The following is a 26,062-nucleotide window of genomic DNA, read 5'->3' on the forward strand; positions in this document are numbered from 1 at the left end:
CCCGGGAGGGGAATAGTGGGGGCAGGAGTCCCAGAGCAGAGGAGAGCAGTCCCAGGCCCGGAGGGGACTATGGGAGCACGTGGTGCAGGAGTCCCCGAGCATAGAGAGTGGTTCCTGTCCCAGAAGAGGAGGAGGGGGTGCAGGAGTCCCAGACCAGAGAGAAGCGCGGTCCCATGCCCAGGAGGAGAGCACGGGGTGCAGGATGGTAAATCTGGGGGCAGGGAGCAGCTCTTTGTTCTGTGTTCGTACAGTGCTTGGCACACTGGGGTCTTGGGCCATGACTGGCGTTTCTAGGTTCTCCTGCACTACAGCGAATAAATATTGACAGGTGCCGCCGGCGGGCTCGGTGCCATCAGGCCTCGGGACCGAGCGGGAGTAGCAGCAGCCCCTGCCCTGGTCACTTACCGCTGGCTGTCTGGCTGGCCGAACGCGAAGCTGGTGAAGGAGTGCTGGGCGCCGGTGTCCCAGCGGAACAAATCCTTGGACGTTTTATAGGTCAGACCTAAACGAGAGCACGGGGGACGTCCTGGGGCTCCAGTCCACACGGGCACAGCGACAGCCGCGCACCACCACAGCGCTGGGCCTGAGTCTCATCACACAGGTCCCCATTGGCTGCATCTCCGCCGAGGAGCAGGGCTGGCCGTCCACGTGAGTCAGCAGCCCCAGCAGCACAGCGACCGCAGGGCCATGAACCGCGAGGGATCTGTGCCCCTGCTGCTGAGCTGTGTGTCACGAGCCCCACACTGCTAGCAGCGATTCTCCATTAGCTCAGGGGACTTTGGAGCAGTGGGATCAGTTCTGTCCCTGCTGCCATCAGGAAGTTAAGATTGTATCACACTCCCAGCTCTGAACTTGCCTCCACTGCGAAGCCACACGTGGGCTCTGCCGACTCAAACAGCCGGGGCTGCACACTCAATGCCTCTAGCAAGCCAAACACCTCGCTGTGCGTGGCAGCCTCTGGGCTAGTTCCAATGTCCTGTGCCCGGCCCCTAGAGAGACGGGGCCCATCCCCCCTCCCCATCTCGAGCTCCCTCACACTCAGAGGGCATTGCATTGCGAATGCCCCACAGGCCAGCCCGCACGGAGGGCACAGTGTGGCAGCTGTAGCTGGGTGCGGGTTCCCAGCCTCTCACCCGAGCCAAACTCCTGGAGCTGTCCCTGCTGCTCACACACCCTTTCCAATACCCCCCGCTGAGCCACCATCTCCCAAGGCAGCCAGCGGGTAACTTCGACCCAGTCCCAACAGCGAGGCAGCATGGTTTGGCCCAGTGACTCCAGGCTGAGGTGTCAAGATGTCCTGAGTTCTAATCCCGACTCCCAGGGTGACCCCTGGCAAGTCATGGCCCCGCTGTGCCTTGGTTTCCCCAGTTGTGAAACACAGAAACCTCCCTCCTGGGGGGCTGGGGAGGGTTAATGCTAAGTATTATCAGACAGCAGCACTTCCATCAGCAGCCTGAGGGAGAACATCACCCCATGAGCAACTCTGCCCCTCGGAAACAACAGCAACCGAGTTCATTCATTAGCTCCTGTCTGCAGAGCACTTTGAAGACGACAAGCTCTGTGGAGATGCCAGGACTGTGATCACTTAGGGCATGTGATCCGGAAAGCGGGGCTGGATTTTACTGTACCTAGGTGCTGCCCTACAATCGGAGCGAGGACTTTTCAAAGTTGGAAAGACGGGACTCCAGCCTTTGCACACAGCACAGAGCTCTGCGCCTGCCTCGGGATCCCGCTAGGGTGACCTTGCACTCTCTGCCGGCAGCGCTAGGACAGACTGCATCATCCTCCCTCCGGGCTGGGACCCAGCCTGCAAGGTCTCTGGGGCCGCGATCACCTCCTCCTTGCCTCTGGAAAGTCCTGTCCCAGCCCTGGGGCTCCAGCTGTCCTTCAGCAGCAAAAACTGCAGCCACTCACCGATCCAGAAGTTCCGGGTCTCGAAATCCGGCTCTGTCACCTCATTGGTGGGTTCCAAACGCCCCAGGTAAAAGGCCAGAATATCCTGCACTTTCTGATTTGTGATCTGGGCCAGCATGGCTCCTTTCTCCTGCAGGGGATCAGACCCAGACAGCCCAAATCACGAAATCCGTCCAGCTGGCACCACAGGCTAACCCTGCCCTTCAGCCCCAGTTTAGACCCTGCAACCCAGACGGGCCAATCCTTCATCTGTGCACTTCCCCCATCCCCACCAAGCTGTATCCCGAATCCATTCCAGGCAGGCAGAGGAGTCCAGTTCCCTGGCGTCTTCTCTTCCACAGGGAACGAAGGGCCTGAAAGCTCCCAGCAGCACTGAGTCTGCTGCGCGGCGTGAACACGTGTGGCCCATGGGAGCCCAGAGGCTGGCTTGCTTTGTTCTCATGGAACGGGCACTCGATAGAGCGACTTGCTCTCCCAGCTGATCGTCACCCCTGTGGGCAGATTAACTCCCCGGGGCTCCGATCCGGCGCTCTCTGTCTATCGCCTGCACCAGGTGTGCACGAATTGCTTGCGGCACTGGCCTCAGGGATCAAAGCCAAGACCCTGCCTGCAAATGGAGAGAAATTTCCAGCCACAGACGAGGAGCTGGCCTGGGCTGTTCGCTCCCAAACCCCTGCCATGGGAGAGGGCTCAGGCTGCGACACGTGGCAGCCAAACCAGACTGGATGCTCCCCCTGGGGCGACTCAGGAGTGAAATCGATGGAATGGCCCATGGGGGCGAGAGCCTGAGGGGCGGGGGAAGGGCTGGCATGATGCGTCTCGCTGTGGGCTGCACCCGGCCGCCCTCGCAGATCTCCCTTCCTGCGGCCCATCCCCTCGGCTCGCCAGGGTCAATGGTCAGCTGGGACGTGCCGCCGCAGGCCAGGGTGGCTTGTGACACCCAGCCCCGCTCCCGGGGCGTGCTGTCCCCCACAGAAAGCCATTAACAAGCCGGCTCGAGGGGGGCTCTTTTAGTTACACTGCAGAGGCTGTTTGAGCCAGAGGCCCCAGGTCCAAGCCCTTCTGCCAGGACCATGGGACTAGCACCGGGGTCTACAGAACGTGGGCCGGCTGCCACTCCCACACCACCGCCAGGCCAGCCAGAGCCCAGCCCCGGAGCACTGCCGAGAGTAGGCGCCGCAGGAAGTACCGCCCAAGTGACAGCACCCTGCAGCCTCTGATTGGCCCATGCTCCCTATGTAACCGGGGAGGGTGCCCAGCAGGCTGTCTGGCCCGCTGTGACTCCAGACCCCATCCTGCTGCCTGTTCTCCAGTCTCCGACCCAGCTTCGCTCTGACCCTCGCTCGATTACTCCCATCCCTGGTCGCTGAATAGCGCCCCGTGGCTGTCCTTAGCGTGTGGACACAGCCCGGCCGTGACCAGCAGGCCATGCTGCCTGAACCCTGGTCTCTTTCATCCGCCCAGGGGCATCGTGTAACATTTGCTCACAATTCGGAAACCACCACAGTTTGTATCGTGCCCACCACGCGCTCAGCCCCTGCCATGCAGTGGTTTTGAGGAGCCGCTGGAGACCACCTGGGGTCCCGAGTGAATCCAGATCCCTGCGTTCCTTATAAAATGTGGGGCCTTGGGGACTGAAGAGACCGCAGGGCTGGTGGGAAAGAGGGAAGCCCCCTCCCCAGAGCGTGTTAGCACAAGCTCCAGTGCTGTGCAGGTGAAGCCCAGCCTGGATTTCATTCCCCTGTCCCCGGACTGAAATATTATCGAATGTGGCTTCCTAAGCAACGCACTAGCTCTGTGTGCATGAGTGAGTGAGGCTGCCCTCTACTGGACGCCCCACAGAAAAGGTAAGAGACCTACTACTCCTAGCAGCTCAGGAGCTCTCCTTTAGTTCAAGCCGTTGTGGCCTGTGTTTTGGGACTGGAAGGAACAGGGTCTAGCCCTGGTTTCTGGCTCTCTCTATGAACTGGGTCTGTTGCCTGCAGCACAAGGGCTGATGGGGGTTACCTGGCATTTTATTTTGGCTCCATAGTACGTGTCTGCCTCAGAGGAAACCATGAAGCAGTCCCCGTCTATCCTCAGGTCGCAGGTGTGCAAAGGGAACTGAACCTTCGCTGTGAGAGGAGAGAGAGGGAAGGATCAGTCCCTGCTTTAACCCCAGGGACTCTGCCTGCAGGAGAGAAAGCAGAGCCCTCTACACGTGCCAGTCCGGTCACTCAGCAGCCAGGCTCTCACCCGTAACTAGGGCTGCCAACCCTCCAGGACTGGCCTGCAGCCTCCAGGAATTACAGATTAATCTTTAATGAAAGATTCTGTCATGTGATGAAACCTCCAGGAACATGTAACCCTCCCTGTAACGCTCCTCAGCCCAGCAAGCCGGGAGTGTAGGACATGGAACCGGAAGGATTGGGATCATGCACCGCTCTGGTCTCCCCACAGGGCGTCACTCTTACCCCAGGCATTACTCCGGCCTAGCAGCCTTTGCATCAGGCAGGTCAGCAACTCTTAGAGGAGCCCGCACTGGTAGTCAGACGTTTGGGGGAAGTTTGTTCAGACTCCCCATAAGTGTGGCACCATTCAGCCCCTCCCCTTGGGCAACCAGGGGGGTTCATTTAACAGCAGCACGGAGCCCCTGGACTATTTTGTTCAGCTCTGACCCGGCCAGTGATGGGCCAACTAGCCTGAGCAGGGCCAGCCACAGCTGGGGAGCATCACCTCTGCAACTTGGTCTCATTTCTAGCCAGCAGCTGGGACCGGGAGGGAGGCAGGAGGCGAGACTGAGCAGCCGTCTCCAGAACAGGGAGGGATGGGCAGAAGAGCAACAAATTACAACCAACCAGCTGCCTTGCAGCACAGCAGGGGGCGCCCCCTCCCCTGGAGTCATTTACACCTTTGCAAAGTGAGGGGCGAACCGGGCAACCCCCGCCCCCGAGGGCATTTAACACTCACCCATGCAGCCATGCAAACTGCGACACAAGGTGCTGGCCCGGGCAATCAGGCCCAGGGCGGGGCCCAAGCCCGGCAATGCATTGATGCCAACAAGACAAGAGCAGCCGGCAGCAAGGCCCCCATCCCTGGAGTAATTCTGTGCTCACCTGGCCACGCACTGGAGCGCACACAGCGCAATCCTGGGCTACTCCCCAACCAGGCCTGCCCCATTCTCGGGTCTGCTCTCCGTGTAACCCTAGCCCCGTAGGGAACCCATTGGAACCCCTCTGCCTGGGCCAGGGGGACGTCTGCCGGGATCCACGTCTGGCCCTGGCCGCTCTTGGGGCGGGGGCTGATTATAAACAGCTGCTGAAAATGGGTTTGAATTTGGGGGCAAAGCCGTGGCTACAGCTGTATGTACCCGATGCTGAATATGGGCAGGCCCCCCACACCCTGCCAGGCCCGGACTCTGCCCGACACAGGGTGCAGTGGATTGGGGTGCCCCTTGCTCAGCCTGGGATTGAAGAAATCTAAAGAACCGCACAGGGGCACACCTGAGGCCACGACCCAGCTGCCTGGAGTCCTGGGCCCCCGGGGAGCTCGGGGCCCCCAGCAAAGGGGCCGAGTGCTGAAAGCAGAGGCTGGGCTGAACTGCAGCCTCCCTTAGTGACCAGCTTGTGAACCAGGGTCAGCAGCCAGCTTGGAGGCCCCATGAGCTGCCGGTGCCCAGCCTGGAATGGCCTCTGGGCGCAGCCTGGGAGGGGAGGAGCCGAGCTGGCTCCCTGTGCTCGTTGGCAGGGAGTGCGGGGGCTGCACCGGGCTGGGACCGCAGCTGTCCCTTTCCGGAGGATGTAGGGGGAACCACGTGACGGAGCCGGACTCACTGCCGCACTCCGCTCCGCCGTAGCCGATGTCGCAGAGGCAGGAACATTCCTCCTCCCGGAACCGCCCGTGGAGACACTGGATGCTGCACTTCACTGCAAGAAAAACGGGCAGTTAGTCTGCACCCCGGCCTGGCGCTGGCTCCCCCCAAACCCCCCGTCCCCTCCTGGCAGCGTCCCAGTGGAGCCAGCACAAGCTCGTAAACACCTCGGCAAGCACCACAGACACAACTGCAGGCTCTGCAATGCACACGGGGGCATGATAGTGACACCACAGGGGACACACACCCTGCATGGGCCACACATACCCTGCATGGGTCACGCAGGTCTGCACACTCACACACACTGCATGGGACACACAAACACACACTGCGGGCGGGGGGGAACACACATCCTGCATGGGTCACGTGCGCACACACATATTTCATGGGACACACACACACTGACAATGTGGTAGCAGAGGATGGTTGGCGGATGCACCCTGTAGACGGTTGGCTGCGAGCGCAGGCGCTTGGCAGTGAGTGGCTGCTAGCGATAAAACAAGGGAATTGAAGGAACCAGCGTGGAAATGGCCTAGAACCAGCTCCCTAAAAGGGACCTTGCACGTCTGTGCAGGGAGAGAGGGCTGAGCGTTGGGAGGCTCACCCGGGAGCAGCGGATTGCCCGCCTGGTAGAGAGTGACCAGTCCAAGGAGCAAGTTCCAGATTCCAGTGGGGCTTCAAGGATGCCTGGAGAGCCTGGGAGTAGCAGGGGGGTACGGTTCCCCAGCCAGGAGGGGGACATCTCAACCTGGGTTCCCCCCAGTGGAGGTGAAGAGACGGAAACTGGAGCTGAGAGTGAAGGAGCTGGAGCCGGAGGAGTGGAGGCTAGCAAACTGCTCAGAGCAGCAAAAACATGAACTGGAGTTGGAGGAGAGGCAGGCCAAGAGGACCTGCCGTGGGGTAAGTGGGGAAGGACCCCAAGATGCCTGTTCGGCAGGAACAGATTCCAAAGTGTGCCCAGTGTAATGGGGGAGGGCTATCAATGCCGACCTCCCTGCCTGGGAGAAGGCTGGTGATTTGAACCAGACTGACCCTGCGGACAGGCACCGCTGTCTCACCCCCCGGCTTGGTCCCAAGGCCATAGAGGTGTTCAGCCAAATGGACAGTGCAGAGACTGGGGACTATGAAGGTTCAAACAGGCTTTGCTGCGTACATTTGAATGGACCCCTGAGGCAGATAGGAAAAGATTCCAGGGTGTACGAGAAACCCTGGGCATCACGTACAAGGAGATCACTGTCCTGCTGGGAGAATCTCTCTGCAAGGGGGGAAAGGGTGCGGGGCCACTTCTGCAGAGGACTTGTATAATCTGGTTGGATTGGGGCAGCTGTAGGACATCTGCCGTCAGAAGCCCAAAGCCCTGCAAAGTGCAGGTAACGCTGGCAGACTTGAGGTTATGGACAGCAGACGGGGTGGGGGAGAGAGACCCACATCGGGGACGTGGAGGGGGAGTCACCCAGAGACCTCTCAGAGGTGAGACTTCAGGAAGCGCAATGCAGGGGTGCCCACGAATGCTGGAGCAGGCAGACCCCCTCCAGGGACCTGCGGGACCTGAGATGTCATTATTGTGGGCAAAATGATGCAAGGTGGTGTCATGTCCGAAGACACAGGAAATTTTTGCCCAAGAGACCCCTTGAAGGGTTAGAAGGTGAAGGGAAGACAGCCGGTAATGCAGGCTTGGAGAGTGAGCTGTGTGTCGATCCCTTCAGAGGAAGCAGTCACCCAACCAGCTCTTGGGGCAGAGCTGGCCAGGGAGGAGTGGCAGACGGGCTTCCCCTCCAACCAAGCCCAGCAGATACGTCTGCTTGTACCCCCTGGGCTCAGGCCCCTCTGATCCCCAGGGGGAGCAGCAGGTGGGGGTCAATGGGGAGACATTCACGGAGTGGAGAGATTCTGGGACAGAGATTCTTGTGGGTGTGGTGCAACCCCACCAGCTGCTGAGGGGCCATGTAACTTGGGGGAAAGCTCCCCAACGGCAGCCATTCACCTCCTGTGCAGACAGAGACACGGGGAGGATGGGGGGGGGCTGGTAGCCGGGGTCCTTCAGCACATCAGCTTTGACGTACTCTTGGGAAGTGATTGTGTCTCTTTAAGACAGGATCCAGACCCCGTGCCAGTAACAGCCAAAGATCTGAACCCAGAGGTCGGAAGGTGGAGAGGGCAGGAGCCAGGGAGCATGTGAATGGCCCCGGCGGGGAGGAGGGGATGTCCCCCCTGGCTAGTAGCACAAGAGAAGATCTCCAAGGCTCGAGTCTGCAGCCAGACCCCTGGAGCTGAGTGGGACTTCGGCCCTGCACTGAGGAGAGGTGGGTCAAGCTGGCTCTGATGCGGCAGCGAAAGCAGTGGGCTCGCTCCCTGCCCTCACTGGGACACGGGCGCGGGGGGTGGTCGGACCCCCAGTTAAGATCCTGTAGCGAGGATACATCTGAATGGGGCCCCAAAGAGGTTGGGGTGCAGGATCAGCTCCCTGCAGAGGTGCTGATGGGGGATGGGCTGAAGAACTGGCCAGACGATGCCCTGGTCCTTGCCTGCGGCTGAGGTCAGGGAGGGGCACTGGCAATCCAGCCAGCAGGGGTGTGTGGAACCTCCCATGGGGGAAAGGGAGGTGCCAGGGCCAGGGCTTAACAGGGCTGAGACCAAGGGGGAAACTAAAGGCACAGCAATGAGGGCTGGGCCCCGAACCCAGCAGCTGAATTCCAGACCTAGCCGCAGAAGGATCCCGCCTGGAAGAAGCGGGTGTTGCAAGATCCTGGGGAAGGATCCAGGTGAGAGAAGGGACCCGGTACCAGGAAAGGGCTCTCCGAGGGAAAACTGACCCTTGGGGGATCAGAGGGCAGCTGGTGGTCCCTCAGAAGTACCACCGGGGGGACGTCCCTTCTTCTAAATATCAGGGGGTTCAGCGCACCCGGTGAGAGCTGCTGCAGAACGTTTAGTGCCCCGGAAATTCCCAGGGGTCCACCCTTTTGAGTTGGTGCAGGGGAGGAGAGGGAGGGGACCCCTGGAGTTGATGAGAAACAAATGGGGACTCGGTGGTGGAGTCTGAACCATGGTTCTGGGGAAAGGTCCCTGAGCTCATGGCTTTGGCCAGGAAGAACCGAGCCGGGGCCCAGGAACAGTAAAAGGGCTGGTACGACGACGTGCCTGATCGGGGACCGGAAGAGGAGTCTCAGCTCAGTGCGAAGAGCCTGGGGAGAGCCCTGGGAAATCAGCAACCAGCTGAAGGAGGTGAGTCATGTGTGTGGAGCTGCCCAGTTGGGCAATTGTACCACCTGGACATAATGAAGCTGTACTTTGGGAGGGAGACTGTCCGTGCGGCCGTGTGTGTGGGCAGGGGAAGGAGAAGGGGAAAGGGAATCTCTCTCCTGAGCCAGGAGCCAACGTTCTGCTGGAATAACTTCCCCCCTCTGACCAGCTAACCCCTGCCTGCCGGCAGAGATCAGAGGGGCTGCGTTGGTCCCCGCAGCCGGGCCTGGGCTCACTAAGCTAGCTGTCCATGGGGGGAGAGGAGGTGTCTCCCGTTCACAGTCACCGGGGGAAAAGCCCGGGATCCAGAAAGAGAGATCAGTGACAAGCTGGCTTTAGGGATGATCCAGCCCCCTCCAGCCCAGGGCCTCCCGTGTGGGATTTTTGTAGTGTGCGCCTCAGTTTCCCTGTGTGCTGCATGTTTAACAAGGTGGAGGGAGAGGGTTTGTTGTTGCAGAGGACCAGATGTGACCTCGCCTAGCAGCCGGGGCGCCCGGACAACGGCGTGGAGATGGGGTACCCTAGTGTCCGGTGACCTGGTGACCAAGAGGCTCAGCCCAGTGTGGAAGGCAGCTGGTTCTGGCCAGTGGGAGGACAAAGGGCTGAGGAGAGAGGACCCTGGTGACCTGACCAACCAGTTCCAGCCAGAGGGGAACAAAGGATGGAGGAGAGAGAGACCCAGTGACCTGTTTACCTGGGACAGAAGACAAAGGATAGGGGAGGAGCTGTTGGGGGAGATGATATCGGATGATTGGCTGGAAGGAGGCGGCTGCTGGACTAGGGAGAGAGAGCAGCCAGAGCCCCCCTGGATGCGGGATAGACTTAGATGTACTGTGGTGAAGGAGGCCAGGCCTGAAGGCCTGGAGAGTTTCCTGTGCTGGGCTCAGATGCTCAATAAACCGTCCTGTTTTACGCTGGCTGAGAGTCACTCCGGTGCCCTCTGTGTGTGGAGGCCCCGGGGGTTCAGAGCGAGGGGACTCCCTGAGGGGGCCCATGGCAAGAGACAGGCGTGCTGAAGGCTCAGAGAGGTGTGGCTCCAGGAGACGGGGGGGCCTACGGCTAAACCCCCGAGAGACAGTGGACCCCCGAGAAGGGCTGTCGCACTGAAGGGGGTTCCTCCCAGGGACCGTACGGAGCCGAGAGAGAGCATGAGGCCTGTGAGTCCGTGACAGGACGTGGCTGCCTGGGCTGGAGCCTGGATTCATGGGGCGCGGGGGGTCTCGGAGCCCAGGCTCCAGCCCGAGTGGGAACGGCTACACTGCTGTTTTATCCCCACAGCCCAATGAGCTGACCCGGCCTCTGAGACTTGCTGCCGTGGGTTTTGTACGGTGGCAGAGACGTACCCAGGGAGCAGGAAGGGACTGGGCTAGATAAGCCAATTCCACGATTCCTGGGACTCCTCAGGCCTGATTTCTGCTGTTCTCAAGGGTCCCTGCAGAAATCCTCAGGATGAGAGAACCTGGGGGACTGGCCCCTTTAAGAGGGAGCTGGTAAACCTGTGAGTGGTCAGCTGCCTCCCAGCTGGGCTAGAGAGAGGGTACCTGGGCCCTAGCAAGGAGAAACTGAGGCAGCTGGTTGGCTGGGAAGGGCGGGGGGAGCTGCCTGACCGCAGAAGCAGCAGAGAGATGCCGGAGGGAGGAAGCTGCAGGAGAGCAGGAACTGGGAGCTGCTGGCGATGAGTGCTGGGAAGGCTGGTGAGGTCTGGCTCGAGCTGCAGGAAAGCTTGTGGCCCCTATGAACAAGTAAGCCGGGCCCACAAGCCAGGGGCTGCTCTGCAGAGAGGTGCCCAGGAGCAGGGGTAGGGCTCACCAGCAGTAGGACGCCGCGGGGAGCCCTCCGGCAGAAGAGCGAGTGGGGGCTGCAGGAGGCAGTTAGGAGCACAGGGCTGGTCCTGGAGGGAGGTTCCCTGGGCAGGGGTAGGGCTCACCGGCAGGGAGGCCTGGAGGAGTGACACGCTGCAGGGAGCCTCTCCCGGGAACACTGACGTGGGGCTGCAGGAGAGATGTGGGGCCCTGGAACGGGAGCTAAGGAACTGGGGCAGGGGGTTAGTGACTGTCGGGTGGGTGACCTTGGACAGCGACCCCTGAACGGGAGTGAAGGCTGCTGCCGCGGTAGCCTCGGCTGGCGCTGGGGTTGGGGAGGGCCTGTCTGTACCACGAGGGATCTGTGGACTGGCTCCGTATATGAATTAAAGGGGCTCAGTTTGCTGCTGAGAGACACAATATTTCTTTGCATGGCTGGATGAAGGGGAAACTGAGGCGAGACTGTAGCGGGTTCTTGGGCTAGCAAAGGGTGAGGAGGCTAATTAGGCTTTTGGGTGGGGCAGGAGTGCCTCCCTTCACCACATCAGGCTGCTCCACTGGCCCCATGCAGGGGTTCCCTGCCCCACTCTCCCTGCAACACGGAAATAAGCCCTACAAGGATGTTGTTGCAGTTCTCAAAGCAAAGCCAATGTTAGCTACCCCCAGGCAACCCTCAGGGGATAGTAAACTTAGAAGAAACAAAAACAGTGGGAAGGAGCAAAATGCACAGATAGGGCAGGCGAACACCTGTAACTGCCCCTGGAGAGTCTCCAGCCTCTGATCTCCAGTGCTGCTCATCCCATCCCTGCCACTTCATCCTGAAAATGCTTCTGCTGTGCAGCCCCATGCAGCCCCCGGGCACCAGCCCCCGAGCGCCAGCCCCACGCAGCCCCCGGGCACCAGCCCCACGCAGCCCCCGGGCGCCAGCCCCACGCAGCCCCCGGGCGCCAGCCCCATGCAGCCCCCGGGCGCCAGCCCCACACAGCCCCACAGCACTCCACACACAAGACTGTAATGCAACACAACAACCATGCAACGCAGGCGTCTCACCCGTGGCACCGATGGCAAGATGCATCCCTGTGCACCCTGCACACACCCATGCCAGCCGGCTCTCACCTTGGCAGTACCGGCCCGTGTACCCCGGCAGGCAGTCGCAGTGGCAGGTGCTCATGTTCAACCGCCCGTCGTTCCTGCAGCTCATCCGACAAGGGTTCCTGGGGACCTCTGATCAAACAAAACGCACAAGGCGGCTGTAAGATGGCAGGTGCCCAGCTGTGCCAGCCAGTGCCCAGGGCCCCACTGTGCCAGCAGGGCAGGGGGACTAGCATAATCTAAGTTCAAGTGAAGGTACCGGGCAGGGGGGAGCAGGGCGGGGGGGAGCCGGCACTCACCACACAGCCCCCCGCTGTGATCCCACGACTTGAAGCATCCGGAGCATCCTGAGGTGCAGAGCGAACACCAGGCTCCTTTCTTGTAAGGGATGATCGTCTTCCCGTTCATCTCCCAGTTCCCCCTGGGGGCGGAACAGACAGGCATGGAGCCGCAGGGCCAGGGGCCCCAAGGACAGTCGCAGGTAGGCTCCGGGGCTCTCTGCCTTTCCAGCCCAGCCCAGGGGCCATGTGGGTTGTCCCCAGGCAGCTACAATGTGCAAGGGCCCACATCACACTCGGAGGTTTGGCCACAACTCCCCACCTCCTCTGCTCCACCGCTGGAGCTGGGCGACCAGCCTGTGAGCTGCACAGGCTGCAATCGGCCCCTAATGCTTAATAGAAGGGAGAACAGCATCTTCTGCCCAGGCAAGTCTGGCCAGTTGATTAGCCCCACCCACTTTTGCTCCCAAGCCCCGCCTCCCTTAATTATAAGCCACACCCACCATCCTCTTCCCTGGGACCAAGTCTTACCTTCTTTCATTGTAAGCCCCACCCACCTTTTACTTCCTGTGGGCCAAGCCCCACCTACTATTATTTTAAACCCCACCTATTTTCTACTTCCATTGACAGACCCTTCCACCCACCTTCTACTTCTGTAGGGCCAAGCTCCGCCTACTGTCATAAGCCCCACCCACTCTCTGCTTCCATCGACAGACCCACCCACCTCTTTCATTGTAAATCCCACCCCTGGGGCCAAGGTCCTCCCACTTCCTGGTGCGAAGGTTGCAGCTCTCTCAAGACATCCAGATAGACTTATGTGTAGTGCTGGGGAGGAGCCGGTGGTCATAGTACCTGTAGGTACCAGTGACATAGGGAAGGATAGGAGAGAGGTCCTAGAGGCCAAATTTAGGCTGCTAGGTAAGAGATTAAAGTCCAGGACCTCCATGGTAGCATTCTCTGAAATGCTTCCAGTTCCATGCGCAGGGCCGGTTAGGGAGGCAGAACTGCAGGGTCTCAATGCGTGGATGAGACAATGGTGTAGGGAGGAGGGGTTTAGATTTATTAGGAACTGGGGAAACTTTTGGGAAAGGGGGAGCCTATAAGGAAGGATGGGCTCCACTTAAACCAAAATGGATCCAGATTGCTGGCACTTAACATTAAAAAGGTCGTAGAGCAGTTTTTAAACTAAGGGCTGGGGGGAAGCTGACAGCTGTGGAGAAGCACGTGGTTCGGTCAGAGACATTCCATAGGGGAGGATCTACTAATGGAGATTCTCCATGTCCTAGTAAGGAGGACAGGATGGAAGATGATAAATAGGGGAAGAATCTGATGAGAAAGTCAAATGAAAAAAATTCCCATTCAACTACATCACGTAATGGCAGACAGCTAAAAAGGAACACATTTTTAAAGTGCTCATATAGAAATGCTAGAAGTCTAAATAATAAGATGGGTGAACTAGAGTGCCTTGTGATAAAGGAGGATATTGATATAATAGGCATCACAGAACCTGGTGGAATGAGGATAACCAATGGGACACAGTAATACCAGGATACAAAATATATCAGAAGGACAGAACAGGTCATGCTGGTGTGGGAGTGGCACTAGATGTGAAAGAAAGCGTAGAGTCAAATGAAGTAAAAATCTTCAATGAACCAAACTGTTCCATAGAATCTCTATGGATAGTAATTCCATGCTGGAATAATGAGAATATAGCAGTAGGGATATACTCCCGACCACCTGACATGGCCCTGCTGTATCACAATATTCATAAATGATTTGGGAAACGGGGTAAATAGTGAGGTGGCAAAATGTGCAGATGATACAAAACTACTCACAATAGTTAAGTCCCAGGCAGACTGCGAAGAGCTACAAAAGGATCTCACGAAACTGGGTGACCAGGCAACAAAATGGCAGATGAAATTCAATGTTGATAAATGCAAAGTGATGCACATTGGAAAACATAATCCCAACTATACACATAAAATGACGGGGTCGCTCAAGAAAGAGACGTTGGAGTCATTGTGGATAGTTCTCTGAAAACATCCACTCAATGTGCAGCGGCAGTCAAAAAAGTGAACAGAACGTTGGGAATCATTAGGAAAAGGATAGATAATAAGGCAGAAAATATCATTTTGCTGCTATATAAATCCATGGTATGCCCACATCTTGAATACTGCGTGCAGATGTGGTCGCCCCACCTCAAAAAAGATATATTGGAATTGGAAAAGGTTCAGAAAAGGGCAACAAAAATGATTAGGGGTATGGAATGGCTTCTGTATGAAGAGAGATTAATACGACTGGGACTTTTCAGCTTGGAAAAGAGATGACTAAGGGGGGATATGATAGAGGGCTTGTGACGTTATTGATATAATCTGGGACCATATAGATCATTGTTGCAACCAAGGTCCTGTAGTGGCACGCAAATCTTGTATAAAGGGGGTCAAATGGGGTGTCTAAGACAAGGTTATGGTTTACTGGTTATGATTAGGCTGTCTATATGTGTGTATCAATTTTGTAGTTGAAGTTATGAATATTGGCTCTATACTGTCTGTATTTCAAACTTTTGCTATGCTGCTGGGTGACATCCCAGACAAACTGGTGTTAGCTCTGCCTAGCCTGCTTGATGGCCCATTAAGGACCATCAGCTATACAATGGACCCATTGAGAGAAGGCAAATATGCCTTGAGACTCAGCAAAGTATGCAGGAACTTGCCCATGTGACTCCAGACTCCATTTTGCTGTAATTTTCCACAGTAAGAACAAAGAGGTGTTCTTACACCTGGAAAAGACTATATAAGGCTGATTCCTCATCTCCATCTTGTCTTCAATCCTGCTTCGTACCTCTGGAGGGCCTTTGCTACAAGCTGAAGCTTTGGACAAAGGACTGAGGACCCATCCCAGCGGGGGATGTATTCCAGAGACTTGATTTGAACCTGCAGTTTATTCTATCGCTGCTGCAAGCCTGAACCAAGAACTTTGCCATTACTGTATGTAATTGATTCCATTTAACCAATTCTAACTCTCATCTCTATCTTTTTCCTTTTATGAATAAATCTTTAGATTTTAGATTCTAAAGGATTGGCAACAGCGTGATTTGTGGGTAAGATCTGATTTGTATATTGACCTGGGTCTGGGGCTTGGTCCTTTGGGATCAGGAGAACCTTTTTCTTTTACTGGGGTATTGGTTTTCATAACCATTTGTCCCCATAACGAGTGGCACTGGTGGTGATACTGGGAAACTGGAGTGTCTAAGGAGATTGCTTGTGAGACTTGCGGTTAGCCAGTGGGGTGAGACCGAAGTCCTCTTAGTCTGGCTGGTTTGGTTTGCCTTAGAGGTGGAAAAAAACCCAGCGTTGGGCTGTAACTGCCCTGTTTGAGCAATTTGTCCTGAGTTGGCACTCTCAGTTGGGTTCTGCCAGAACCGCATTGTCACAGGACTATAAAATCATGACAGGTGTGGTGAAAGTAGGTTTCAGAGTGGTAGCTGTGTTAGTCTGTATCAGCAAAAACAACAAGGAGTCCTTTATCAGAGGGGTAGTCGTGTTAGTCTGGATCTGTAAAAAGCGACAAAGAGTCCTGTGGCACCTTATAGACTAACAGACGTATTAGAGCATAAGCTTTCGTGGGTGAATTCATTCATCTGACGCAGTGGGTATTCACCCATGAAAGCTTATGCTCCAATACATCTGTTAGTCTATATGGTGCCACAGGACTCTGTGTCACTTTTTGGGGAGTCCTTGAGGCACCTTAGAGACTAACACATTTATTTGGGCATAGCCCATGAAAGCTTATGCCCAAATACATTTGTTAGTCTCTAAGGTGCCACAATCAGGGCCGGCTCTGGCTTTTTGGCCGCCCCAAGCAAAAAAACAAACAAAAAACCTGCGGCGCGGCCGGAGCGCGGGGGCGGGGGGGGCGGCGGGGGGGGGGGGGGGGGGGGGGAGGGCGCGGGCGGGAGAGAGAGAGAGGGCTCCGCTCCGGTCGGCGGGGAGTGAAGGAAGAGGACTGCACTGCAGGGCGCTATGGTTCTCCGTGCCGCCGCCCCCTACAGGGCGGCTGGAGTGGAACAAGAACAAACAAACAAACAAAAAGCGGCCGTGCCGCCCTAGGATTGGGCAGAACGCCGCCTCGAACAGTCTGCCGCCCCAAGCACCAGCTTGTCAGCTGGTGCCTGGAGCCGGCCCTGGCCACAAGGACTCCTCGTTGTTTTTAAGGAAGTGTTATTTACTCCTTCTCATAACACAAGAACTAGGGGTCATCCAATGAAATTACTAGGCAGTAGGTTTAAAACAAACAAAAGGAAGTATTTTTTCACACAATGCACAGTCAGTCCGTGGAACTCTTTGCCAGAGGATGTTGTGAAGGCCAAGACTATAACAGGGTTAAAAAAAAACCTAGATAAATTCATGGGGGATGGATCCATCAATGGCTATTAGCCAGGCTGGGCAGGGATGGTGTCCCTAGCCTCTGTTTGCCAGAAGCTGGGAATGGGAGACGGGGTGGATCACTTGATGATTCCCTGTTCTGTCCACTCCCTCTGGGGCACCTGCCATTGGCCACTGTCGGCAGACAGGATACTGGGCTGGATGGACTTTTGGTCTGACCCAGTGTGGCCATTCTTATGTTCCATTATAAGCCCCACGCACCAAGTTTCTCTGGCATTGACAGACCCGTTCACCCATGCCTGCAGCCTGGGGGGGGGGGGGGGGGGGCGGGGGGGGTGTGTGTGGGGGGGCGGTGGTGTTGGCTCACTGGGGCTGCCGGGGGAGATGAGGGGGGTGAGTACGTGGCCCAGGTGCCTGCCAGGCGGGAAGGGCGGTAGGCCCCGGCCAGGCTGCCCGTGCGCACGCCGAGAGGCCTTACCCCGGGGAGTAGGCGCAGACGAAAGCCTCTCTCCTCTCCTGGCCCGCGATGCAGGCGTGCTTCCCGCAGCCCAGCCTGCTGGAGGTGGCCCAGACCAGCTGCAAGAGAGACACGGTGCAGGCCTCAGCGCGCCTGCCCAGCCTACGCCCTCCCCACGGCTGCAGGCGCAGTGCCAGCTGTGTGGGGGTTGCCAGCTGTCGCGGGGTGGCTGTAGGGCCGGCGATTGCTGCCCACCGGGTCACACTGCGAAGGGCTGGGAAAGGCCTATAGGGAGATCCCCCCCGTTCTCCCCCCACTATTAAACTGGCAGGCCAAAGAGTCTCAGCCCAGCGCTCTGCAGGGAGCCCAGATAGCCAGTGTGAACAATCACCTGGGGATGGGGTGGGGGATATTTGGTGCCTGTATAAGAGGAAGCCCTGAATATCGGGCCCTCTGGTCACACTACCCGCATCCCATGGCCTGCTTGGATCCACCCCTGCCACAGCTCGTTCCACAGAGCACTGAGCTCCCCTCCCTTTAGGGTTGCCAACCCTCTGGGATTGTCCAGGAATTAAAGATGAATCTTAAATTAAAGATTATGTCATGTGATGAAATCTCCAGGAATTCGTCCAACCAAAGTTGGCAACCCTAGCTCCCTTCCCCCCCCCCGGCCTGGGAAAGCCCTGCCCGTGCCCTGGCTGAGGAGGGGCAGGTATGGCCCAGCCTCTCCCCAGGCCCTGCAGGGGCAGGGTGTGAGGGGGCTGGCTCAGCTCTGGGCCCAGCCATCCCACACGAGCAGTCCCAGCCCCGGCTGCTCGCCAGATGGTCATTCCCTCCCCCCCCGCCCCGCCCTCGGGGACGATGTGGGCATACGCGGGGTCCAGGCCTCCCACAGGGCCTCGCCCGCATGAGCAGGGCTGGAGCCCTCTTTGTCAGGCCCAGCATTACCAGCACTACGCCCTGTCCCTGGCCACCTGATTGAGCAGCCAGGCCCTTCGGGCCCTGCTGGCTTTCCCTGACGGAGGACAGCAGGCGGTGATGGGGACTAGGCAATGACCAACAGGCTTAGGTGCATTTTCATGGCCCTGACAGCCACGGGGCTGGATCCTGGGCAGGGATGAACTCCAGCGGCCAGCAGGGGCTCGCCACACACAGCTCTGCCCATGTGCCTCCATCCTGACCTGCAGGCCACCTGCTCTTCCAGCCCTGGGCTACCTGGAGCGGCCCCGGGGCACCCAGTCACGTGGTGGAGGTTCTGTGATACACAGGGAACCGTTCTCGCTGTACCAAACTCTGCTCTCCTGCAGGGTGTGTGCTGGTACCCAGCGCCCCCGGGAGGAGACAGCGCCGGGTCCCTGGCTGGCTTACCTGGGTGTAGTGGCTGCAGGTGGTGTTCTCCAGGCACTGTGCTGCGTGATAGTCGTAGCTCCGTCCCTCGCTGAACCACAGCTCCACCACGGCAGCAAAGCTGGCCGCCCCGGCTGGGAGCAGCTGGGTATTCCAGCCCACATGCTGGGTGTGGTGCGGAGGGCGGGGCAGGGCCCCCGCCAGGCAGCTGGCTGCTCGCTCCTGGGCCAGCTGGGCCAGCTTCTCGCTCCAGTCCTGTCAGCGTGGAAAGTGAGCGTTAGCATGCAGAGCCTGGGGGGGGGGGGGGGCCTGGCCAGCACGGCCTCCGCAGGGGCCTCGGGCGCTGGGTCCATTGTAATAACTATAGGGGCAGTGGGCTGCAGCCCTTCCCATCCCCTTGGGGACAACCCCCGGGCAGCTGGTGAAAGCAGACGGCCCAGATCTCTGCTCCCCTCCCGCCACCACCGGGGCCTCGGATCTGCTGCGCTGTTCCAGCCACAAACTGCTCCCCACAGCTGGCGGGAGAACCCCGGCCCTCCCTGCTCAGACCCGGGGGGAGGCAAACCCAGATCAGTGCGGCCACGTTTACAGAAGTGGGCACTGGTATGTGGGGCCCAGCTTGAAACACCTGCAGCTCCCGCTGGCTGCGCGGGGGAGCCCCCGGCTGGTTGCAAAGGGGGAGCCCCCTGGCTGGTTGCAAAGGGGGAGCCCCCGGCTGGCTGCAAAGGGGGAGCGCCCCCCAGCTGGCTGCAAGGGGGAGCCCCCCAACTGGCTGCAAGGGGAAGCTGCAGGTTCATATCCCCTCTGTAGACCAGGCCCTCAGTGGCTCAGGCCATGCCCCTTTCCAAACCGCTTGCCTCAGTCCATGCCATGAGGGGCTGCAGCAGAAGGCACAGAGCGGCGTGGCTCTTCGACACCAAGGCCGGGCCCTCGCCCTCCTGAGACCGCCCGTGGTAGCCACTGAGCAGCAGGTTCTCTGCAGGCCTCGTGCTCACCAGCACCGCTGTGCCCCTGCGATTGCCGATGGCTCTGAGCACCGGGGCGGGCAGGAGCTCGGGGCCAGAGCTCAGTAGGTGCCAAGCAGCTGAGCTCCAACTGAGGCCTGCCGAGGATCTGATCCTCTGTGCCCACTCGATGGGCAGGGGGACACAGCAGGGCCAGGACATGCATGTGGCGGCTTTCCTGGGGCAGGGACGGTGTCTAGCCCTGGCGTCGTGAGTTCAGTGTCCAACCCCTCAAAGCGGGCTGGATCCAGCCTGCGTGGGAGGAGGAGGATGGCACGTAGGGGTGGGAGGAAGACCAGGCAGTTGTTTGTTCCCAGGCAGAAAAACATCTTGTTCCAGACAGTTAAAATTGCAATTTCCATGGCTCTCAGGGCAGCCGAAGGGAGGAGGAAATGACAGAGCCTCTCACAGGCCAGGAGCCAAGCGCCACACGTGGGAGCTGCGCTGAGTCACCCTCCCTCACCGCTGCCAGCAGACATGCCAGGCTCCCAGCCCCGGGACGGGGACTGACACATGGGGAGCCCATAGGATCCTTCCAGCTGATCCCGGGGGTGGGGGGTGGGGTAAAAGGCCCTGCTGGGAAGCTTTCCCCCTCCTTAGCCCCAGAGATGGGTGTGGGCGGGGGCTTGGTGGAACGCCCTCGAGGATGAGGGTGGCAAGCAGGGCAGTTCTTCAGGGACGGAGGGCAGGGCAGCCCTAGCGCACTGGGGAGACACAGCGTCGGGAGTTAACCGCGCCTGCTCAGTACAGCTCTGGCCCTTTGAGCCCTCCGGGGGCACAGTGCTGGTCAGTGGAGGTTGCCATGCAGAGCCGCAGGGGTTTTAAAGGGCCAGCCGTGGACTAAATCCTGGGGAACCGCCACGTTCCTCGCCCCTCTCCTCGGCGCTGGGAAGGCATGGTTCCCCGACACTCTTGCTCATCCCTAGGGGCTGGCAATGCTAAGAATCACCCAGCTGCGCGTTAGCTTCCTGGTTCGTGCATCCTAGGTGATGGCAGATTTGGGCTCAGCATCCCCCCGGGCACAGCCAGAAGGGGAAGCAGCCCAGATGCTTGTTTTGGTAGGCCCCACAAAAATGGCGGCAATTTTCGTTTCTTAGCAACAGCTCGGTTAAATGACCACTAGCAAACAGCCAAGCTATTCGCTGGTTTGCTCCTGCCAGCGTTGAGAGTAATGGCAAAACTCCCAGCGATTGCCATGCAAATAGGATCAGGCTGAACAAAGCCACCTATTAAAGCTGCCTGGCTCCTGCTAGCTTGTCACCGGGCCATGAGATGCCACCGTGCACCCTTAAAGGGACAGCACCGCTCCGGCCTGGGGCCCCTTGCCGGCCTGTTTCTACATGGAAGCTGGACCCACCCGTGACCCACGTGCACAGACTGAGCAGTGTGGCCTGTGCGACATTTGAAACAGCCCGTGGTCGCCTCCGGGTGCCCTGTGAATTTATGCTGAGCCATTCAGGATGACAAGGCCGTTTCCTCCCCAGACCCATGTGGAGAGCTGGGGGAGTTTATTATCCTTGAAGAAACCAGCCGTAAAGCACCCGCACCCACTCACCACTCAAACCTCCCCTCCCGCTGCCTGAGTTAAACCAACTCCGTTAATTATTGCTAACGAGGTGCCAGGCTGGGAGGACAAGGAGATTAATGGCCTTTTGTTCCAGAGAGCTGCCCTGGCCTGCCCAGCTGTGCCAGTCCCAGTGCCCGCAGCCCCCACGCACTCCTTGCCCATGGCCCACTCACCCCTGGCTGCCCCAAGCAGCACCGTGGCTGAGGGGCAGGGGGAGGCAAGGGATAGGGGGTTGGAGCCAGATTTCAGCCTCCCCAGAGGTCGGGGGTTGCTTTGGCCCATCATAGACCTAGGGCCGGATTCACAAGCACTCAGCACCCAGCGTGCTGGGCTCGTGAAAATCTGTCCCTTAGTGACCAGTGGCACCATTCGGATCCAGCCCCGCCGGGTCTCTGAGCCCCCTCCAGATAAAACCCCGGGCGCTGGGCTCGGACTCCTCTGCCTCCGGGCAAAGGCAGTGCTGGGACGCCAGCGAGGGGCCAAAGCAGCTTGCAGCTGCTGCTGCTGGGCCTGCCACGCCCTGGCGCAGGGGGAGAGAATATTTGCTTTTCAGTAAGGACAAATCAGCTGCCAGGCGGGTGCGACCTCACCCTTGCCAGCCAGTGCCCCGGGCACCCAGCTCCCTGCCCCAGGGCTTGCAAATGACATACTCAGCCTGCGCTAGCAGCTGAGCCGGCTGAGGGGAAGCGGCTGAGGTACCATGGGTCATTTCCCTCCTGCTGGCAGGGCCTTACCTCCCACGGAGTCAGCCCAGGGCTCCACCTGGGCCCGCCTCCTGCCCCATGGGACCAGCCTGAGAGGCCCCTAGTCCCATGTCCCACCCAGAGGGGGGATGGGCCTGGCACTGCAGAGGAAGGAGAAGGGAAGCGGGATGCACCGGGACAGTGCCCGTCTGCAGGGTCCCGTGGAGGTGGATGTTAGACACTCCACTGCACCAGGCCCAGCGTTCTGACCCCAGATGTGCTGGTAGACAGGGACCATCCTGGGGGCTAGACACAGGCCAGCGCCGAACTTCCCTGAGGGAGGCCAGCACCACCTCGGGCAGACCTCTGGACCAGACTGTCCCCAGTCAGACTCAAAGCCACGGGGGTGGGGCAGGGCTCTCTGCTTCCGGGCGGGGCTTTGTCCCTGCTGGCTGGAGGGAGGGTGCCCCCCATAGAAAAGCCATCCCCAAAGTGGATGGCTCCCCCCATGGCTCCCTTGGAGACCACGGCTAGCTGCAGCCCTGCCCTGGCACCCTGCTTCACTGGAGCTGCTCAAGCAGTGACGGCATCAGTGAGCTCCTGTGCTGTCGGGGAGGTGGGAGGGGAAGACACACAATGCTGCATGCAGTTTGGACCAGCATCCTCATGCTCCCCGGGACCCAGAGTGAGGCCCCCATCTGAGTGACTGAGACGGGTTTGCTGTTTTGTCCCACGGGGCCGGGCCAGCCACGGGAGGGAGCCGAGTCCATGGTCCATGGGGCTGTCTGCAACATTCAGTGTATTCAGCCTGGGAACGAAGCTAGCTTGAGTTTGCAGGGCTGCAGGTGGAGAGAACGACCTCGCTAGCTGCTACCCGAGCCCCTCTGCTCTGGAGTCACTGTTAGACAGTGTGTGTGTGTCTGTGTGTGTCTCTGTCTATGTGTGTGTGTGTCTGTTGGTCTCTGTCTGTCTCTGTGTGTGTCTGTGTTTGTCTGTCAGTCTGTGGGTGTCTGTGTGTGTGTGTGTGTCTGTGTGTGTCTCTGTCTATGTGTGTGCGTCTTTGGGTGTCTGTCTGTCGATCTCTGCGTGTCTCTGTGTTTGTCTGTTGGGGTGTGTGTGTGTGTGCGTCTGTTGGTCTGTGGGTGTCTGTGGGTGTGTCTGACTCTCTGTGTGTCTGTGAGTGTGTGTCTCTCTGTGTGTGTCCTGGTACCACTTTGAGCAGGGTCACCCCTCCAGGTTGCGCATGAATGCACCCGTGGTATCTGGCTGATCAACAGGCTGGTCTGAAATGTGCAGCCTTATTTCCGACTGCGCTGCCAGGAGCCGTGTGGGCCGGTGGCACAAGCTGGAGGTGACCGTGGGCAGGGAATCAGTTCAGAGAGCTGGTGCTGGCAAGGGGCTGCAGAGGGCAAGGCTGTGTGGGGCCCCCTAGGGAAGGTCACCCCTCCTGGCCAAGGGGCTAGACCCTCTGGAGGGGGGTCTGTGGTAGCTGAAGGGGGCGGGGAGGGGGGGACACACCATGCAGCACAGATAGGGTTACCATATGTCCGGATTTTCCCAGACATGTCCGGCTTTTTGGTCCTCAAATCCCCGTCCGGGAGGAAATTCCAAAAAGCCGGACATGTCCGGGAAAATCGGGAGGGGTTGTGGGGCTTGGGGCCGGGCTGGAGCCGCTGGGGCCAGAGCCGGAGCCGCTGGGGCCGGCGGTGCTCGGCCAGGGCCGGGGCCGGGTCGGAGCCGGAACTGGGGCCCGAGCTGAGCCGGGCCGGAGCTGCTGGGACCGGGGCTGGGGGTGCTCGGCTGCTGGCCGGCGCTGCTCGCCCAGGGCCGGGGCCGGGCCGGAGCCGCACGGCCGGAACCAGGGCCCGAGACGAGCCAGGTCGGAGCCGCTGGGACCGGGGCCGGCGCGCTCGGCTGGAACCGGGGCTGGCGTCCCAGAGCCCGAGCCGAGCCGGGCCAGAGACGCCGGGGCCAGAGCCTCTTGGCCGGGGCCGGCCACCGGAGGGAGCCGCTCGGCCGGGGGGGCCGGACTGGGCCACGCCTCCTCGCGCCCCAGCCCCAGTCCCAGCTTACCTGCTGCCTGCCTGTTTCAGGCTTCCCGCGAACATTTGATTTGTGGGAAGCAGGGGAGGGGGAGGAGCAGGGGGCGAGGCGTTCAGGGGAGGGGGCGGAGTTGGGGCAGGGACTTTGGGGAAGGGGCGGAGTTGGGGCGGGGCCGGGGTGGAGTTGGGGTGGGGCTGGGGGTGCAGGGAAGGGGCGGAGTTGGGGCGGAGCCGGGGCCCCGTGGAGTGTCCTCTTTTGAGACTATTAAAATCTGGTAACCCTAAGCACAGAGACCCTCCCTCTTTCAGTTGTTGGCCCTGGCTCTCTGCTGCCCTGCCTGGCCTGGAGCTGTGGGTTCAATGGGGCGGAGGGAGGTGAGCAGCGAGCCCTGGACCTTGTGCACTCAGCCATGTCTCCGTGGAGTCCCGTGCATTGTGGCCGGGGGGTGGTGGTGGTGGTTTTGATTCCTGTCCGTGCTCCACACCAGGGCTCAGCCATGCCCCGCCCGCCCCCACCCAGGCCCCAGACTGGCAGGTCCCTGGGCCCGACAGGAGTTCCAGGTCCACCGTGCAGCTCTGTCTCATGCTCCGCGCTGCCGTGTGGCCTGGGCGGAGCAGAGCCCGACAGGGAATGGGGAGAGAGCAGTCCGGCATGGACAGCCCACCCTGGGACTCTGGGCGTGAGCACTAGCCAGAAGGGTTCAGCCGTCGCCCAGTGCCAGGGGCTGATCTGGCCCCTGCATTCTCCACGGGATCCCCCAAAGTGCAGTCGCACCCTCCCCTCCCCTGAGGAGATCGACGGGGTGATCAACGCAGAGCGTCTCCCTCACCAGCAGCCCATCCCCAGGACCCTGCCGGGCCCCTGCTGCGTCTGACCCGTGGGGCTGGGGGCGAGCAGGCAGGCAGAGGGGGACTCACCATCCTCTGCATGTTGGCAGCGGGCGGCTGGACTTTGCTCCGCAGTTTGTTGTGCAGCGAAAGCAGCAGGAAACGTTCCTTCAAGCCTGGAGCTGGGCAGGGGGGGCAAAGCAGGGAGTCGGGGAACACGAGTTCGAGATGAGCAAAGGCCCAGATCCCAACCCCCCGGCCCCAAGCAGACCATGGCTGAGCTGGGGACCCGCAGTCAACTCCAGGAGTTGCAGCCTCCCTGCCCAGGCCACCTCCAGCAGCCGCAGCTCAGGAATCCAGGCCAAGCCGGGCCCCGGCCCCCGGCTGGAGTAATCCTGCAAACAGCCAAGGAAGGGAGACGGGTCTCCATGGTGATAAGGGGAGAGAAGAAAGCCTGGCTTTTAGCGGAATACAAAGCGGGCCAGGCCTGCGAGCCAGTGACACCCGCTCCAGAGCCAGCCCGGGCGTCTCGCTGCTTGGGTACGAATAGGGCGACCCACCCCAGGCTCTGGCAAGGAAAGGGGGGTGGGGCGGGGGAGAATAGCTAGAGAAAAGGGAGAACTTGGAGCATGTTTGCTGGGGCGTTTCTGGGGTCACCCACACGTACATGGGGGGCTGACGGGAAAGGCCGGGGGAGCCCTGTATCCCTGCTGTAGCTCAGGCACAAAGCAGAGTCCTGGCAGGCCGGCTCCACCTGGTTAGCAGCACCCGTTAGAAAATCATTCCCTTTTTCTTGGCACCTGCTGGGTAAAAAATCTGGCCCCGGTTGTGGCCCCCTGGACTGGGCCTGGCCATGTGGCTAACTGCCCTGCAATGTGGCAATCAGACCCTGGGAGCAAAGAGATTGCAAAATTATTGAAACCCATGATCTGTTTGGGGAGAGACAGGCTGGGGCCTCTCCTCCAGCCTGGATAAACCCTGGCCGTGCCCTGACTCCCCCCGCGAGGGAATGGATTTCCCCTTCCTCTCTGCCGGCCTGAGGTTTGGACGCTCGCTTGTCAGCTACAGATGTTACATTCAGCAGCTCCGAGACCTTCCCTCCCGCCAACAAACGATCCGTTAACCTCAGTGTGCAGACCCTTCGCTGGGGTAAACAGGGCCACCAGAGCTGCGCCGATTCACACCACCTGGCCCAGCAGGGTGAGGGCCTGATGCTGGAGAGTGCTGAGTGTCCTCAGCTCCCCTCGGCTTTCGGAGAGGCACAGGGTGCACCAGGAGGCGTAGTGAGCACAGGGTCAGCACTGGCTGCAAGGATATATATTGGTGGGCTCCCCCAGCCTCAGGTCCGAGATCAGATATGTGCCCCCCACAACCAGCTTAGCTGGTGCTGGAAAATCTTGCCCAGCCCCTTAGTCAGTTATTTCAGTGGAATCTGTCAGTTACCTTGCTGCAGCGGCACCAGGGGGGGCAGCTTCTCAGGGTGCTGGTGTACCGGGAACTCCCCCAAAGCAGAGCCCAGCCAGCTGCAGGCCAGTGCCAAGAGCAGGCACGCTGGCATCCGTTTATCCTTCAT

At 59.7% G+C, this 26,062-nt stretch overlaps 1 protein-coding gene across 1 annotated transcript in view; it reads right to left on the bottom strand.

Annotated features, from left to right (window-relative positions):
- The window catches only part of LOC112119565 (C-type lectin domain family 18 member C-like), a 28,232-nt gene extending 2,170 nt beyond the window's left edge, over positions 1-26,062 (bottom strand). The window contains exons 1-10 of the mRNA XM_024218268.3: positions 25,933-26,062; positions 24,580-24,671; positions 18,387-18,620; positions 17,040-17,137; positions 12,198-12,319; positions 11,857-12,030; positions 5,727-5,819; positions 3,922-4,028; positions 1,915-2,044; positions 406-502 (exon numbers count right to left, since the gene is read on the bottom strand). Coding sequence (XP_024074036.2) covers positions 406-502; positions 1,915-2,044; positions 3,922-4,028; positions 5,727-5,819; positions 11,857-12,030; positions 12,198-12,319; positions 17,040-17,137; positions 18,387-18,620; positions 24,580-24,671; positions 25,933-26,062 — 1,277 coding nt within the window. The remainder of the gene's footprint in view (positions 1-405; positions 503-1,914; positions 2,045-3,921; positions 4,029-5,726; positions 5,820-11,856; positions 12,031-12,197; positions 12,320-17,039; positions 17,138-18,386; positions 18,621-24,579; positions 24,672-25,932) is intronic.

The sequence above is a fragment of the Terrapene carolina genome, unplaced genomic scaffold (assembly GCF_002925995.2).
Source record: "Terrapene carolina triunguis isolate 2854851 unplaced genomic scaffold, T_m_triunguis-2.0 Scaffold165, whole genome shotgun sequence".
Classification (NCBI taxonomy): domain Eukaryota; kingdom Metazoa; phylum Chordata; order Testudines; family Emydidae; genus Terrapene; species Terrapene triunguis.